At 36.2% G+C, this 13,346-nt stretch overlaps 2 protein-coding genes across 3 annotated transcripts in view; one reads left to right on the top strand and one right to left on the bottom strand.

Moving 5' to 3' along the window:
* The window catches only part of LOC142353881 (multidrug resistance-associated protein 1-like), a 653,144-nt gene that overhangs the window by 513,316 nt on the left and 126,482 nt on the right, over positions 1-13,346 (bottom strand).
* Positions 1-13,346, top strand: part of LOC142354710 (mediator of RNA polymerase II transcription subunit 14-like) — a 51,108-nt gene that overhangs the window by 33,099 nt on the left and 4,663 nt on the right. The window contains exons 19-20 of one of the 2 annotated variants that reach the window (XM_075407081.1): positions 10,646-10,687; positions 11,301-11,458. In XM_075407081.1, the coding sequence (XP_075263196.1) occupies positions 10,646-10,687; positions 11,301-11,458 (200 nt within the window). The remainder of the gene's footprint in view (positions 1-10,645; positions 10,688-11,300; positions 11,459-13,346) is intronic. The other variant, XM_075407082.1, reaches the window with a different exon arrangement.

Raw genomic sequence — 13,346 nt, 5'->3', positions numbered from 1 at the left:
CTTGCGGTTATTTTCCGGCAATCTGGCAGCTATGTTTGTTCATTCGCGTGATTAAGTTTTTGGTCAGAAGAGACTTAACCTCACTCTCAAAGATTACTTCCTCACTCTAGAATTGACTTTGCTTTAATTTAAATAAAATGTCAAGTGAGTGTGTGTCCCTTTAAATGAAGGTTATTGGAGAGCAGCTTTTAGAAGCAGCAATAATTTATACGGATTCGTAATCGAAATATAACATCTCAGAATTTAACATAAAGAAATTTCTCTCTGGTCTGTTTCTATTACTATCTTTTTGAGACTCCCGTGATTTCCCAATTCACTCTTAGTATTTTCTAGGTCTAGTTTTTAATTGCTCTTGAACGTAGTTCATAGCAATTATTGTACACGTGTGTGTCTTTTTAATGCAAAATTTTCGCTTGAAGGTTTTGACTTTTCAAGTGACTTTTGCGCCCTTGACTTTTTGCGTTTCGCGTGATCTAAAATTCTCTCTCAATCTCAATTTCAAGCAGCTGAACTCAATTGGCGGCAATTTAATGCCAAAAGTCAAATGAAAAGTGATCCGAAACTGGTGTCATTTTTTACTTTAAATCTTAATAGTGGTATATGTTAACCTCTAATGTGGATATTTGAAGCCCACCATAGAACTTCTTAGTCTCCTTTAGGCTCCCCCCCCACCCCCCCCCCCCCGACTCAAGCAGGCTGCAATTGATTAGAGCTCCCACTAGTCGTTCAAGAGCAATTCTTCCGACGTTTAGTCGGTTATGTTTTGTTTATCCAATGAAAATTTGAATTGCACGTCAGGACTTGTCCTGCTTTGTTTTTTATTTCGCTTTACCTTTTGATCACGTTTTTCGTTTTACATAAGTCACGATTTTCACGCTTGACTTCTGACTTACTTCACGCACTGTTTCAAGTGAATAGTTTTTAATTCCCGTGATTTCCCAATTCACTCATAGTCCTTTCTAGGTCTAGTTGTTTGTTTAGCCAATGAAAATTTGAATTGTACGTCAGGACTTGTCCTGCTTTGTTTTTATTTCGCTTTACCTTTTGATCACGTTTTTCGTTTTACATAAGTCACAATTTTCACGCTTGACTTCTGACTTACTTCACGCACTGTTTCAAGTGAACGGTTTTTGAATTGAATTAAGTAATGTAGTGAATACTGTCAAAGTCAAAAGAGCAAAATCAAAAGAAACGGGATAAACATGTAAAGCCTGGTTATCATAATGCCTTAGGTTATCAGAGTTCATTAAAGCGAGTGCCAGCCGGCAGTAGTATTATGCTTAATAACGTTCAGTTTATTTTAGAATCTAACCGAATGCGCAGAATTTACACACCAAATAAGAATACTTTGATACTTAGAAAATTTCTGTCAATTTCGTATCTCTCAATTTTTTTCTCTTTTTGTTTAAAGGTGCTTCAATCGGGTCAACGGTGGCTATTTGCCAGCTATGTTTCTGTTCTGCAATTGGTTTCGCATCAATGCGAATTCGCTATAAATACTTTTAAATGTCTTGATTGATATTCATTTCTGCAAGTATTCTTGCGAGATTTTGATGATAAACATTTTTTGTCTTAGAGGTTTTTTCTATTTCCTTTGTCTTTTTATGATCATTTTTTTGCTTTCTCTAGGTTTTCTTGAGTCCTAAATTTTTGTTATTGCATAATGCAGATGATCTTATAAGAATGATTTTACCTTTAATAAATTTGTCTTTCTTAGTTTGTCTTATGGGTCGGAGAGATAATTGTGGATTGCTTAATTTTTCAGAACTTTATCATTAGTTATTTCGTCATAATTTTTAGCCAGGCTAGTTTTTTGAGCCTATCAGTATTTGTCTATCCCGAGAATTTAGGCCTTTTTGCGACATTACCAAATATTTTTTAATAATACAAAATTTTGGGATATCAAGATTTCGTATTAGTTTTTTTCTCTCAAAATTATGAGGTTTCAAATCTGTGCGGCTCTGTTTGATTTGTAAATGATGTCGTCATAATTTTCATTCAACCATGTTTCAATGATGACAATGCTCAATTTGTTCCACTCATTACAGGGTTGTAAAATTTAATTTAATATTTGGGCCAAATTTTTTAATCAAATCTTGATAGGTAAAGACTAAATTTTATACAAAGGATGATAGTTTTGGCTGAAATTAAATTTTTGCTTGGAAGGTTCGACTCATCGAGTTGATTTCTTCCGGCTATGATTTTTCGCTTCTTACTTGATCTAGGTTGGAGTCGCTAAGGGCGGAATAATGGCTGCGAGGGCGGGGGTCTGAACTTCAGAATCCAAATTTCGGTCATGAGGATCAATATTTTTCCTGAAATGTGTTGTCATATGAATTATGTTTGTCTTTTTTTCTGGCGGTTGTTTTTTCGCTCCTTTTTTGTTTATCCAAAATTAGTTCAGTGCGTTTTTGCAACTTTCTTTTTTGGCAACCTTTTGCTGGCAATTTGACCTCTCTGGTGTAGCTTTTTCCTAACTCGATTCTTTGCTCATTCTGTTTAATATTTGTATGTAGAGAGATGCTTACAAAGTGTGATTTAAATACTGATGACATCGAACAAGCTGTTTTGATTATTTTTTTTCTTGACGCTCGTTCATTGCACTCAGTGTTATTCTTTACTGCACTCAGTGTTACTCTTCTGGCGTCACTTCGAACACTAATTTACGGAGCGTTTAGTTTTGTTTTTTTTTTGTCTTAAATGAACTGCCGACTCTCCGTATGACTTACAACACTAATTCTGAGGTTATTTTGCAAAGTCTGCTAAGTTATTATGGAGTGACTCCTGAGCTACATTCTCTGTCTATTGTTATGCATTGTCCCCATCACGTAGTTGGTTTTCTCTCATAACCCGACAATCTGAAATCTTTGCTATTAATAGCCGCCCTCATCTCAGCCGGCTATTATAGCGCTCCTATTTTTTACAATTCAAAGAATTTAAATTGTATTGGGGCGCTGTCTTTTTTAATTGCTCTCAAACGAAGTTTGTAGCAATTATATTAGTCCTGTCGGTCTTTTTTTTTTATGCGATTTTTCGCTTGACCAATTTTTCGTCTGACGCTTTTGACTTTTCGTCCTCAAAAACGGGATAAACAGGTAGCGCCCAGCGGGCATTAAGTGCTCTTAGAGCCTTTTAGCTCTGTTTCAGCTCAAACAGTTTTGGAGTCTTATACTTATGGTGTGAACAGCGGTTCTTAGAGGTTGAAGACCCCCACCCCCCCCCCCCACTGCTGACCCCCCACTATTGCCCCACACCGCCCTGTTGCCCCCCCACCCGACTGTCGCCACCCCCATCGGCACCCCCGTGCACCCTCCCCCCACCCGTGGCTAGCTACTGACGAACAACCGCTAGCTAAAAAAGCAAATTTATACTAATTTTCACAATTTTTTTCAAGATTTTTGAAAACTTTTGTCAGTTTTTTAAGTTTTTTCAGCCCTAGCAGCCCTAGGTGTCAAGGAATCCACTCTAGGATTTGATAATAGGTTATTGAATAGTTTCTAGTGGTAATAGAATGGTTTCAACATTTCAACACTGCGAATTTTTTGCATTTTTTTGATAAATTTTGCAAATTTTTTCAATGTTTTTGAAAGTTTTTGTCGTTTTTTAGGTTTATCCAGCCTCAAGAGCCAAGGAACTTCCTCGAGGGTTTAATAATATGTATATGTTACTATGTAGTTTCTAGAAGTAATGGAATCATTTTCAAGATTTAAACATCACGAATTTTAGCATTTTTTTGACAAAAATTGCTATATTTTTAAAATTTTTTGACATATATTTTCATTATTCAAGATTTTTCAGCCTCAGGGTTCAGACAACCTCCTGAAGGGTTTGATAATACGTTGCTGCATAGTTTCTAGTGGTAATAGAATGTTTTTCAACATTTGAACATCACGATTTTTAACAATTGTTGGATAAAACTTGAATTTTTTTTTCAAATTTTTCAAAATTTGTCATTATCTAAGTTCTTCCAGCCCCAAGAAACCTCGTATAGGCTTTGATAATAGGTTACTGAACATTTTTTTTGCGATAGAATAGTTTTGAACTTTTTAATATCACAAATTTTATCGATTTTTTAATAAAACTTATGATTTTTCCCCCCTTTTTTCATTTTTTTTTTTGAAATTTTTGTCATTTTATTTGCAGTTTTTGAGTCCTTTTTTGAGTTTAACTATTAATACTGGCCAACGAAGCTTTTTAAGTCTAGCAGATGGGTTACATGACAAAAATCCAGAGGCAAAAAATGTTCTTTGAACATTGTCGTCACTGCGAAATGTGGAAAGTTTTCTTCTGAATTTTGCACTTTCAGTTTTTTATATGATTTAGTTACTAACAAGGCTAGAATCTCATGGAAAAAATTTCTAGCTCTCTCTCTTTCTCTCTCTCTCTCTGTGTGTGTTGGTTGGCGTTTCTTTCCTTCTCTTTCTCGCTCACGTTTTACCTCGCACTCTCTCTCTCCTTAACTCTTTTGTTGACTTCAGCGGCTGTTATGTGGCGTGATAATATCGTCTATTACCCTAGCCTCACGCCTCTTCAATCAAGCGAAAGCTAACCTCACTAAACAGTGGCTAGGTGCTGACAACCGCCCGCCGGTCGTTTGAGAGCAATTCGCCCGACGTTAGTCGGTTATGTTTTAAGATCTGTTCACACATTTTCATGATTTTTGAAGTCAAATTGGAGTAGTGATTTTGGTCACGCCGAAACAGGAAATGGAGCGAAAAAGCGAGTGGTTCTGCGGCGTGAATTTTTTTTGCTCTAATTTTAAACTAGAGTGCGAACACGGTGTTTGAACAAAAATTTGGTTTCTCGGTAGTAGTTTTTTGTTCACATGCGGCAATTTCACTCTGACTTTTACTGTTTTTTCGATTTTTTGGATCGGCTTTTTTCTAAATGGTGTTCCCAATCCATTCACAGCTCATTCTAAGCCTTGAATTAAATTTTAATTTCTTGCTAGTGGTTTTTTTGTTCACATGCGGCTTTTTGACATTGATTTTCTGTTTTTTCTTATTTTTTTGATCTGATTAATAACCGCCCTCTTCTTCTCAGCCGGCTATTATAGCGCTCCTATTTTTTTTTAATTTTTACTTCGTCGAAATTTTTTTCGCTTTACCATTTTGCCGCTTTTTCGACACTTTGCGTGAAATCTTTTTGACTTCTCTAGGCTAGTTTCTCTCTTCTCTCATTCTGCTTAAAGTGATTTTAAAGATCAGTTGCTCAGCAAAGCAATTCAAAATGAACAGAGTCAGTATAAAAATTGAAGTCAGAAGTAGAAACGGGATAAACCCATAAAGCCCAATTTTAGATGCCCGCTGTTTGAACGTCGTTCCTATAAGTCTTAGTTACCATCTCTTATGCTTATTGGTATTGATCGTAGCTAAGAAACAGAAGTATGCTCAACTACGAAATGCCATCAAAATAAATCGGACTTAAAAATGTTTTTGTACAAAAATCTTTTTTTTTCAATATCTTTTCTTTCAATCCCAATCATGCCTATTGGAATCAACGGCGACTATCTTCCGGCAATCTGCCGCGTATGTTTTTTTTGATAGCTGACGTCAGTCTCTCAACGGCTTTTATTTTGGCGCTCTTCTCTTTTTAATTCCCTTTACCTTTTGTTCACGTTTTTCGTTTTCCAAAAGTCACGATTTTCACGCTTGACTTCTGACTTACCCCACTCACCGTTTCAACTGAATGGATTTTAATTTCTTCCCCGCATCGAATTACACAATCTAGTGAATGTGGTCCAAGTCAAAAGAGCAAACTCTCAAAAGAAACGGGATAAACCGATGAATCCCGGCCATTAAGTCATAGTGCATTAGGTTATCAAGTTCATTAGAGCGACTGCTAGCTGACATCAGTATTAAGCTTTGTAGTTTTCAGTTTAGAGGCTGAATTAAGTATAGTTTAAGATTGTAACTGAAACTGCACCCCAAATTAGAACATCGAGTTGATTTCTTCCGGCTATGATTTTTCGCTTCTTACTTGATCTAGGTTGGAGTCGCTAAGGGCGGAATAATGGCTGCGAGGGCGGGGGTCTGAACTTCAGAATCCAAATTTCGGTCATGAGGATCAATATTTTTCCTGAAATGTGTTGTCATATGAATTATGTTTGTCTTTTTTTCTGGCGGTTGTTTTTTCGCTCCTTTTTTGTTTATCCAAAATTAGTTCAGTGCGTTTTTGCAACTTTCTTTTTTGGCAACCTTTTGCTGGCAATTTGACCTCTCTGGTGTAGCTTTTTCCTAACTCGATTCTTTGCTCATTCTGTTTAATATTTGTATGTAGAGAGATGCTTACAAAGTGTGATTTAAATACTGATGACATCGAACAAGCTGTTTTGATTATTTTTTTTCTTGACGCTCGTTCATTGCACTCAGTGTTATTCTTTACTGCACTCAGTGTTACTCTTCTGGCGTCACTTCGAACACTAATTTACGGAGCGTTTAGTTTTGTTTTTTTTTTTGTCTTAAATGAACTGCCGACTCTCCGTATGACTTACAACACTAATTCTGAGGTTATTTTGCAAAGTCTGCTAAGTTATTATGGAGTGACTCCTGAGCTACATTCTCTGTCTATTGTTATGCATTGTCCCCATCACGTAGTTGGTTTTCTCTCATAACCCGACAATCTGAAATCTTTGCTATTAATAGCCGCCCTCATCTCAGCCGGCTATTATAGCGCTCCTATTTTTTACAATTCAAAGAATTTAAATTGTATTGGGGCGCTGTCTTTTTTAATTGCTCTCAAACGAAGTTTGTAGCAATTATATTAGTCCTGTCGGTCTTTTTTTTTTATGCGATTTTTCGCTTGACCAATTTTTCGTCTGACGCTTTTGACTTTTCGTCCTCAAAAACGGGATAAACAGGTAGCGCCCAGCGGGCATTAAGTGCTCTTAGAGCCTTTTAGCTCTGTTTCAGCTCAAACAGTTTTGGAGTCTTATACTTATGGTGTGAACAGCGGTTCTTAGAGGTTGAAGACCCCCACCCCCCCCCCCCCACTGCTGACCCCCCACTATTGCCCCACACCGCCCTGTTGCCCCCCCACCCGACTGTCGCCACCCCCATCGGCACCCCCGTGCACCCTCCCCCCACCCGTGGCTAGCTACTGACGAACAACCGCTAGCTAAAAAAGCAAATTTATACTAATTTTCACAATTTTTTTCAAGATTTTTGAAAACTTTTGTCAGTTTTTTAAGTTTTTTCAGCCCTAGCAGCCCTAGGTGTCAAGGAATCCACTCTAGGATTTGATAATAGGTTATTGAATAGTTTCTAGTGGTAATAGAATGGTTTCAACATTTCAACACTGCGAATTTTTTGCATTTTTTTGATAAATTTTGCAAATTTTTTCAATGTTTTTGAAAGTTTTTGTCGTTTTTTAGGTTTATCCAGCCTCAAGAGCCAAGGAACTTCCTCGAGGGTTTAATAATATGTATATGTTACTATGTAGTTTCTAGAAGTAATGGAATCATTTTCAAGATTTAAACATCACGAATTTTAGCATTTTTTTGACAAAAATTGCTATATTTTTAAAATTTTTTGACATATATTTTCATTATTCAAGATTTTTCAGCCTCAGGGTTCAGACAACCTCCTGAAGGGTTTGATAATACGTTGCTGCATAGTTTCTAGTGGTAATAGAATGTTTTTCAACATTTGAACATCACGATTTTTAACAATTGTTGGATAAAACTTGAATTTTTTTTTCAAATTTTTCAAAATTTGTCATTATCTAAGTTCTTCCAGCCCCAAGAAACCTCGTATAGGCTTTGATAATAGGTTACTGAACATTTTTTTTGCGATAGAATAGTTTTGAACTTTTTAATATCACAAATTTTATCGATTTTTTAATAAAACTTATGATTTTTCCCCCCTTTTTTCATTTTTTTTTTTGAAATTTTTGTCATTTTATTTGCAGTTTTTGAGTCCTTTTTTGAGTTTAACTATTAATACTGGCCAACGAAGCTTTTTAAGTCTAGCAGATGGGTTACATGACAAAAATCCAGAGGCAAAAAATGTTCTTTGAACATTGTCGTCACTGCGAAATGTGGAAAGTTTTCTTCTGAATTTTGCACTTTCAGTTTTTTATATGATTTAGTTACTAACAAGGCTAGAATCTCATGGAAAAAATTTCTAGCTCTCTCTCTTTCTCTCTCTCTCTCTGTGTGTGTTGGTTGGCGTTTCTTTCCTTCTCTTTCTCGCTCACGTTTTACCTCGCACTCTCTCTCTCCTTAACTCTTTTGTTGACTTCAGCGGCTGTTATGTGGCGTGATAATATCGTCTATTACCCTAGCCTCACGCCTCTTCAATCAAGCGAAAGCTAACCTCACTAAACAGTGGCTAGGTGCTGACAACCGCCCGCCGGTCGTTTGAGAGCAATTCGCCCGACGTTAGTCGGTTATGTTTTAAGATCTGTTCACACATTTTCATGATTTTTGAAGTCAAATTGGAGTAGTGATTTTGGTCACGCCGAAACAGGAAATGGAGCGAAAAAGCGAGTGGTTCTGCGGCGTGAATTTTTTTTGCTCTAATTTTAAACTAGAGTGCGAACACGGTGTTTGAACAAAAATTTGGTTTCTCGGTAGTAGTTTTTTGTTCACATGCGGCAATTTCACTCTGACTTTTACTGTTTTTTCGATTTTTTGGATCGGCTTTTTTCTAAATGGTGTTCCCAATCCATTCACAGCTCATTCTAAGCCTTGAATTAAATTTTAATTTCTTGCTAGTGGTTTTTTTGTTCACATGCGGCTTTTTGACATTGATTTTCTGTTTTTTCTTATTTTTTTGATCTGATTAATAACCGCCCTCTTCTTCTCAGCCGGCTATTATAGCGCTCCTATTTTTTTTTAATTTTTACTTCGTCGAAATTTTTTTCGCTTTACCATTTTGCCGCTTTTTCGACACTTTGCGTGAAATCTTTTTGACTTCTCTAGGCTAGTTTCTCTCTTCTCTCATTCTGCTTAAAGTGATTTTAAAGATCAGTTGCTCAGCAAAGCAATTCAAAATGAACAGAGTCAGTATAAAAATTGAAGTCAGAAGTAGAAACGGGATAAACCCATAAAGCCCAATTTTAGATGCCCGCTGTTTGAACGTCGTTCCTATAAGTCTTAGTTACCATCTCTTATGCTTATTGGTATTGATCGTAGCTAAGAAACAGAAGTATGCTCAACTACGAAATGCCATCAAAATAAATCGGACTTAAAAATGTTTTTGTACAAAAATCTTTTTTTTTCAATATCTTTTCTTTCAATCCCAATCATGCCTATTGGAATCAACGGCGACTATCTTCCGGCAATCTGCCGCGTATGTTTTTTTTGATAGCTGACGTCAGTCTCTCAACGGCTTTTATTTTGGCGCTCTTCTCTTTTTAATTCCCTTTACCTTTTGTTCACGTTTTTCGTTTTCCAAAAGTCACGATTTTCACGCTTGACTTCTGACTTACCCCACTCACCGTTTCAACTGAATGGATTTTAATTTCTTCCCCGCATCGAATTACACAATCTAGTGAATGTGGTCCAAGTCAAAAGAGCAAACTCTCAAAAGAAACGGGATAAACCGATGAATCCCGGCCATTAAGTCATAGTGCATTAGGTTATCAAGTTCATTAGAGCGACTGCTAGCTGACATCAGTATTAAGCTTTGTAGTTTTCAGTTTAGAGGCTGAATTAAGTATAGTTTAAGATTGTAACTGAAACTGCACCCCAAATTAGAACATTTTTTGACACTTAAAAAATCAAAAAGTTCGATCAATTTTATCTCTTCTTTTTTCTTTTCTGTTTCAATCCCAATGTGCATCAGGCGCGTCAATGGCGGCTATTTTCTGGCAATTTGACGGCTATGTTTTTAAATTGAAAACGCGAGATAGATTTTATGTTTCCAAGTGACAAGATGATTGCAGTTTTTTAAACTATAGATCTTCCGATTCTAGAATAATTGCGTTCCCAGTTTTCGACACTGGGGGTGTAAACTGACGAACAGAACATCAGTCAGAAAATATTGATTAAAATATTCTGCTCTTTTGGGCGGACACCAACTGAAACACTCTGAATCGGTATTTTTAAGAGAACTTGACGCTGTTCGGTAGTCAGGAATTAAAAACTTTGTTTTGTGTTCAAAGTGCTCCCACATCTGACATCTTTGGCTTTCGCTTAATGTTTATAAGTTTTAAGCTCAACATTTTTGCGTAATGTCCAACAACTTAGGATCTTTTCAGTTCGTATTTACCGGCATTATTATATGAAGCCTCTAAGTGCACGTGTTTTGTAAACTCAATGGTTGTTGTGTAATTAAACGTTGTTTAATTCGTCTCAAACAAAGTTGATAGCAATTATTTAAGTAATGCGGCTTTTTTATGCGTTTTTTCTTTTCATCCCCAAAAACTGGATAAAAAGGTAACAAGTTCTCTTAGAGCCCGTCGGCTTACTAGACTGTAAGCATGCGGTTCACTGAAACCGTTTTGGAAGATAACGGTAAATACCTTTTTTCTATAAACTTTTCAATTTCCTTCAATTTCTGCCCCTTTACACCCTACCGCCTTCTCTGTCAAGTTGCAAGCTCTCAAATCATTACGTATTTGTGCACTGTTATTTGGCGCGACTTTTTGAAATGAAACGGCTGTTCATTGAAGGCATATGTAGTACGAATTGTATTTAAAGGGGAGCACCAAGTTAGAGTCGACGATGATGAGTTTCAGAGTGGTGCGTATTACATCATGTTATCTCATGCCATTTTTACACATCAAAGAATTTCAAATATTTTCATGGTGTCATAGTTCGGGTTTCATTTGAACCTCGCTTCATCACTGCGATAATGGCTACTCCGCATTGAGCATGATATTTATTTGATCATGATTGTTGTGATTCCATTCTATGCTGAAGCTCTCCGTTGTAAACTGCTTTAATATTCTTTTTATCAGATGAAACTGATTTTTAACTATGAATACTGTTTCCAGCATCAACAAGAAATTTGTTAGTTTTGGGATATAGTAATGCGCGCTAATTTCTCTTGACGTTTGAATTTCAAACATACACCAGAGCAATTATTATATGGATTAGCACATTTTATGGCTCTTTTATGATGATTAATTGCACTCAAACGAAGCTTGTAGCAATTATATTAGTCCTAGGCCTTATTTTGAGCGATTCGAGAAGAAAAATGGTTATAACAAAATATTGGAATATCCAGCGACGGGATTGGTTGATTGTTTCTCAGAAATAGATTGAGATTTTTTTTTATAAAATTCAAAATCTTTTGCATTCAGGTGAGCCAACGCTCTTAACTGTGAAACTTACTTTGCATTTTTTTTTGCAGGAGGAACCTGCATTCGTCGTGGCGATGGTGGATCTTCAGTCATGTTTCTGTTCGTGTTCACTTCCAAGAAGTCGAGTAGGAAGATGGAACTGCCTCTGGCGTATAATTGGCTGCAACAGACTGTCACGCCTGCTATACCCAACAGTGCCTTCGATCAGGTCAGTTGCTCTCAAACAGTCTTGAAAGGTGGTGTCTTAATATAGTTTTTTTGCCATTATTGTCTGGGAATCGTGCCGTTATTAAAATAACAATAATAATAATAAATTCTCCTCTAATATGTACGTTCCAACAGTGTTAGTATCAAAACCAAATAACGTCTGCATACTTGAAAGGCCACCAGGAGGCAATTTTTCCTAGTCGCACTATGCTTTGGGAAGCAGCGGAATTATATTATCAATTTTATACTGGAAGGTCAGAGGAATGATAATAATCTGGCCCATTTGTATAAAAGCTTTTATCATGAACCAATTGAGGCCAATAAAAAACTAATTGTTAATAGCCGCCCTCATCTTCTCAGCCGGCTATTATAGCGCTCCTGTTTTTTTACAATTCAAAGAATTTGAATTGTATTGGGGCGCTGTCTTTTTTTTTTAAGATCTGTTCACACATTTTCATGATTTTTGAAGTCAAATTGGAGTAGTTATTTTGGTCACGCCGAAACAGGAAATGGAGCGAAAAAGCGAGTGGTTTTGCGGCGTGAATTTTTTTCGCTCTAATTTTAAAGTAGAGTGAGAAAACGGTGTTTGAACAAAAATTCGGTTTTTCAGTAGTGGATTTTTGTTCACATGCGGCAATTTCACTCTGATTTTTACTGTTTTTTTCGATTTTTTGGATCGGATTTTTTTCTAAATGGTTTTTCTAATCCATTCACAGCTCCTTCTAGGCCTAGTTTTTTGTTTGAATTAAATTTTCAGTTCTCGCTAGTGGTTTTTTGTTCACATGCGTCATTTTGACATTGATTTTTTGTTTTTTTTTTAAATTTTTTGATCTGATTTTTTTAAAATGGTTTTCTCAATTCACTCATAGTCCATTCTAGGTCTAGTTTTTCTGTTTAGTCAATGAAAATTCTTTGAATTGTACGTCAGGACTTGTCCTGCTATGTTTTTTAATTCATCGAACTTTTTTTTCGCTCTACCCATTTTGCCGCTTTTTCGACATTGTGCGTGAAATCTTTTTGACTTCTCTAGACTAATTTCACTTCTGTCATTCTGCTCAACGTCTTTTTAAACAGCAGCTGCTCAGCAAAGCAATTCAAAATGAAGAGAGTCATTATAAAAAAATCAAAGTCAGAAATAGAAACGAGATAAACCCACAAAGCCCATTTTTAGATGCCCGGTACTTGAACTTTATTCTCATAAGTTTTAGTTTCTATCTGTAATGCTTATTGGTATTGATACTAGACCCTGTAGCCTCTCACTGAGAGACAGGAGTATGTTCAATTACGAAATGATATCTAAATGAATTGCACTTAATGTTTTTATACAAAAATCAATATTTGTTAATATTTTTAATAGCCGCCCTCATCTTCTCAGCCGGCTGTTATTGCGGTCGTATTTTTTTTTTACTTCGTCAAACTTTTTTTCGCTTTACCATTTTGCCGCTTTTTCGACATTTTGCGTGAAATCTTTTTGACTTCTCTAGGCTAGTTTCTCTCTTCTCTCATTCTGCTAAAAGTGAATTTGAACATGAGTTGCTAAGCAAAGCAATTCAAAATGAACAGAGTCGGTATAAAAAATTGAAGTCAGAAATAGAAACGGGATAAACCCATAAAGCCCAATTTTAGATGCCCGCTATTTGAACGTCGTTCCTATAAGTCTTAGTTACCACCTCTAATGCTTATTGGTGTTGATAGTAGCCCCTGTAGCCTCTCTCTAAGAAACAGAAGTATGTTCAACTACGAAATGCCATCAAAATAAATCGGACTTAAAAAATATTTTTGTACAAAAATCTTTTTTTTTCAATTTATTCTATTCGTTCAATCCCAATCATGCTTATTGGAATCAACGGCGGTCTTTTTCCGGCAATCTGCCTGGTATGTTTTTCTTT

This window comes from Convolutriloba macropyga, chromosome 15, assembly GCF_964194025.1.
Source record: "Convolutriloba macropyga chromosome 15, txConMacr16.3, whole genome shotgun sequence".
Lineage (NCBI taxonomy): Eukaryota > Metazoa > Xenacoelomorpha > Acoela > Convolutidae > Convolutriloba > Convolutriloba macropyga.
The sequence above is the reverse complement of the archived record's forward strand: the minus strand, read 5'-3'. Positions and strand labels throughout refer to the sequence as shown.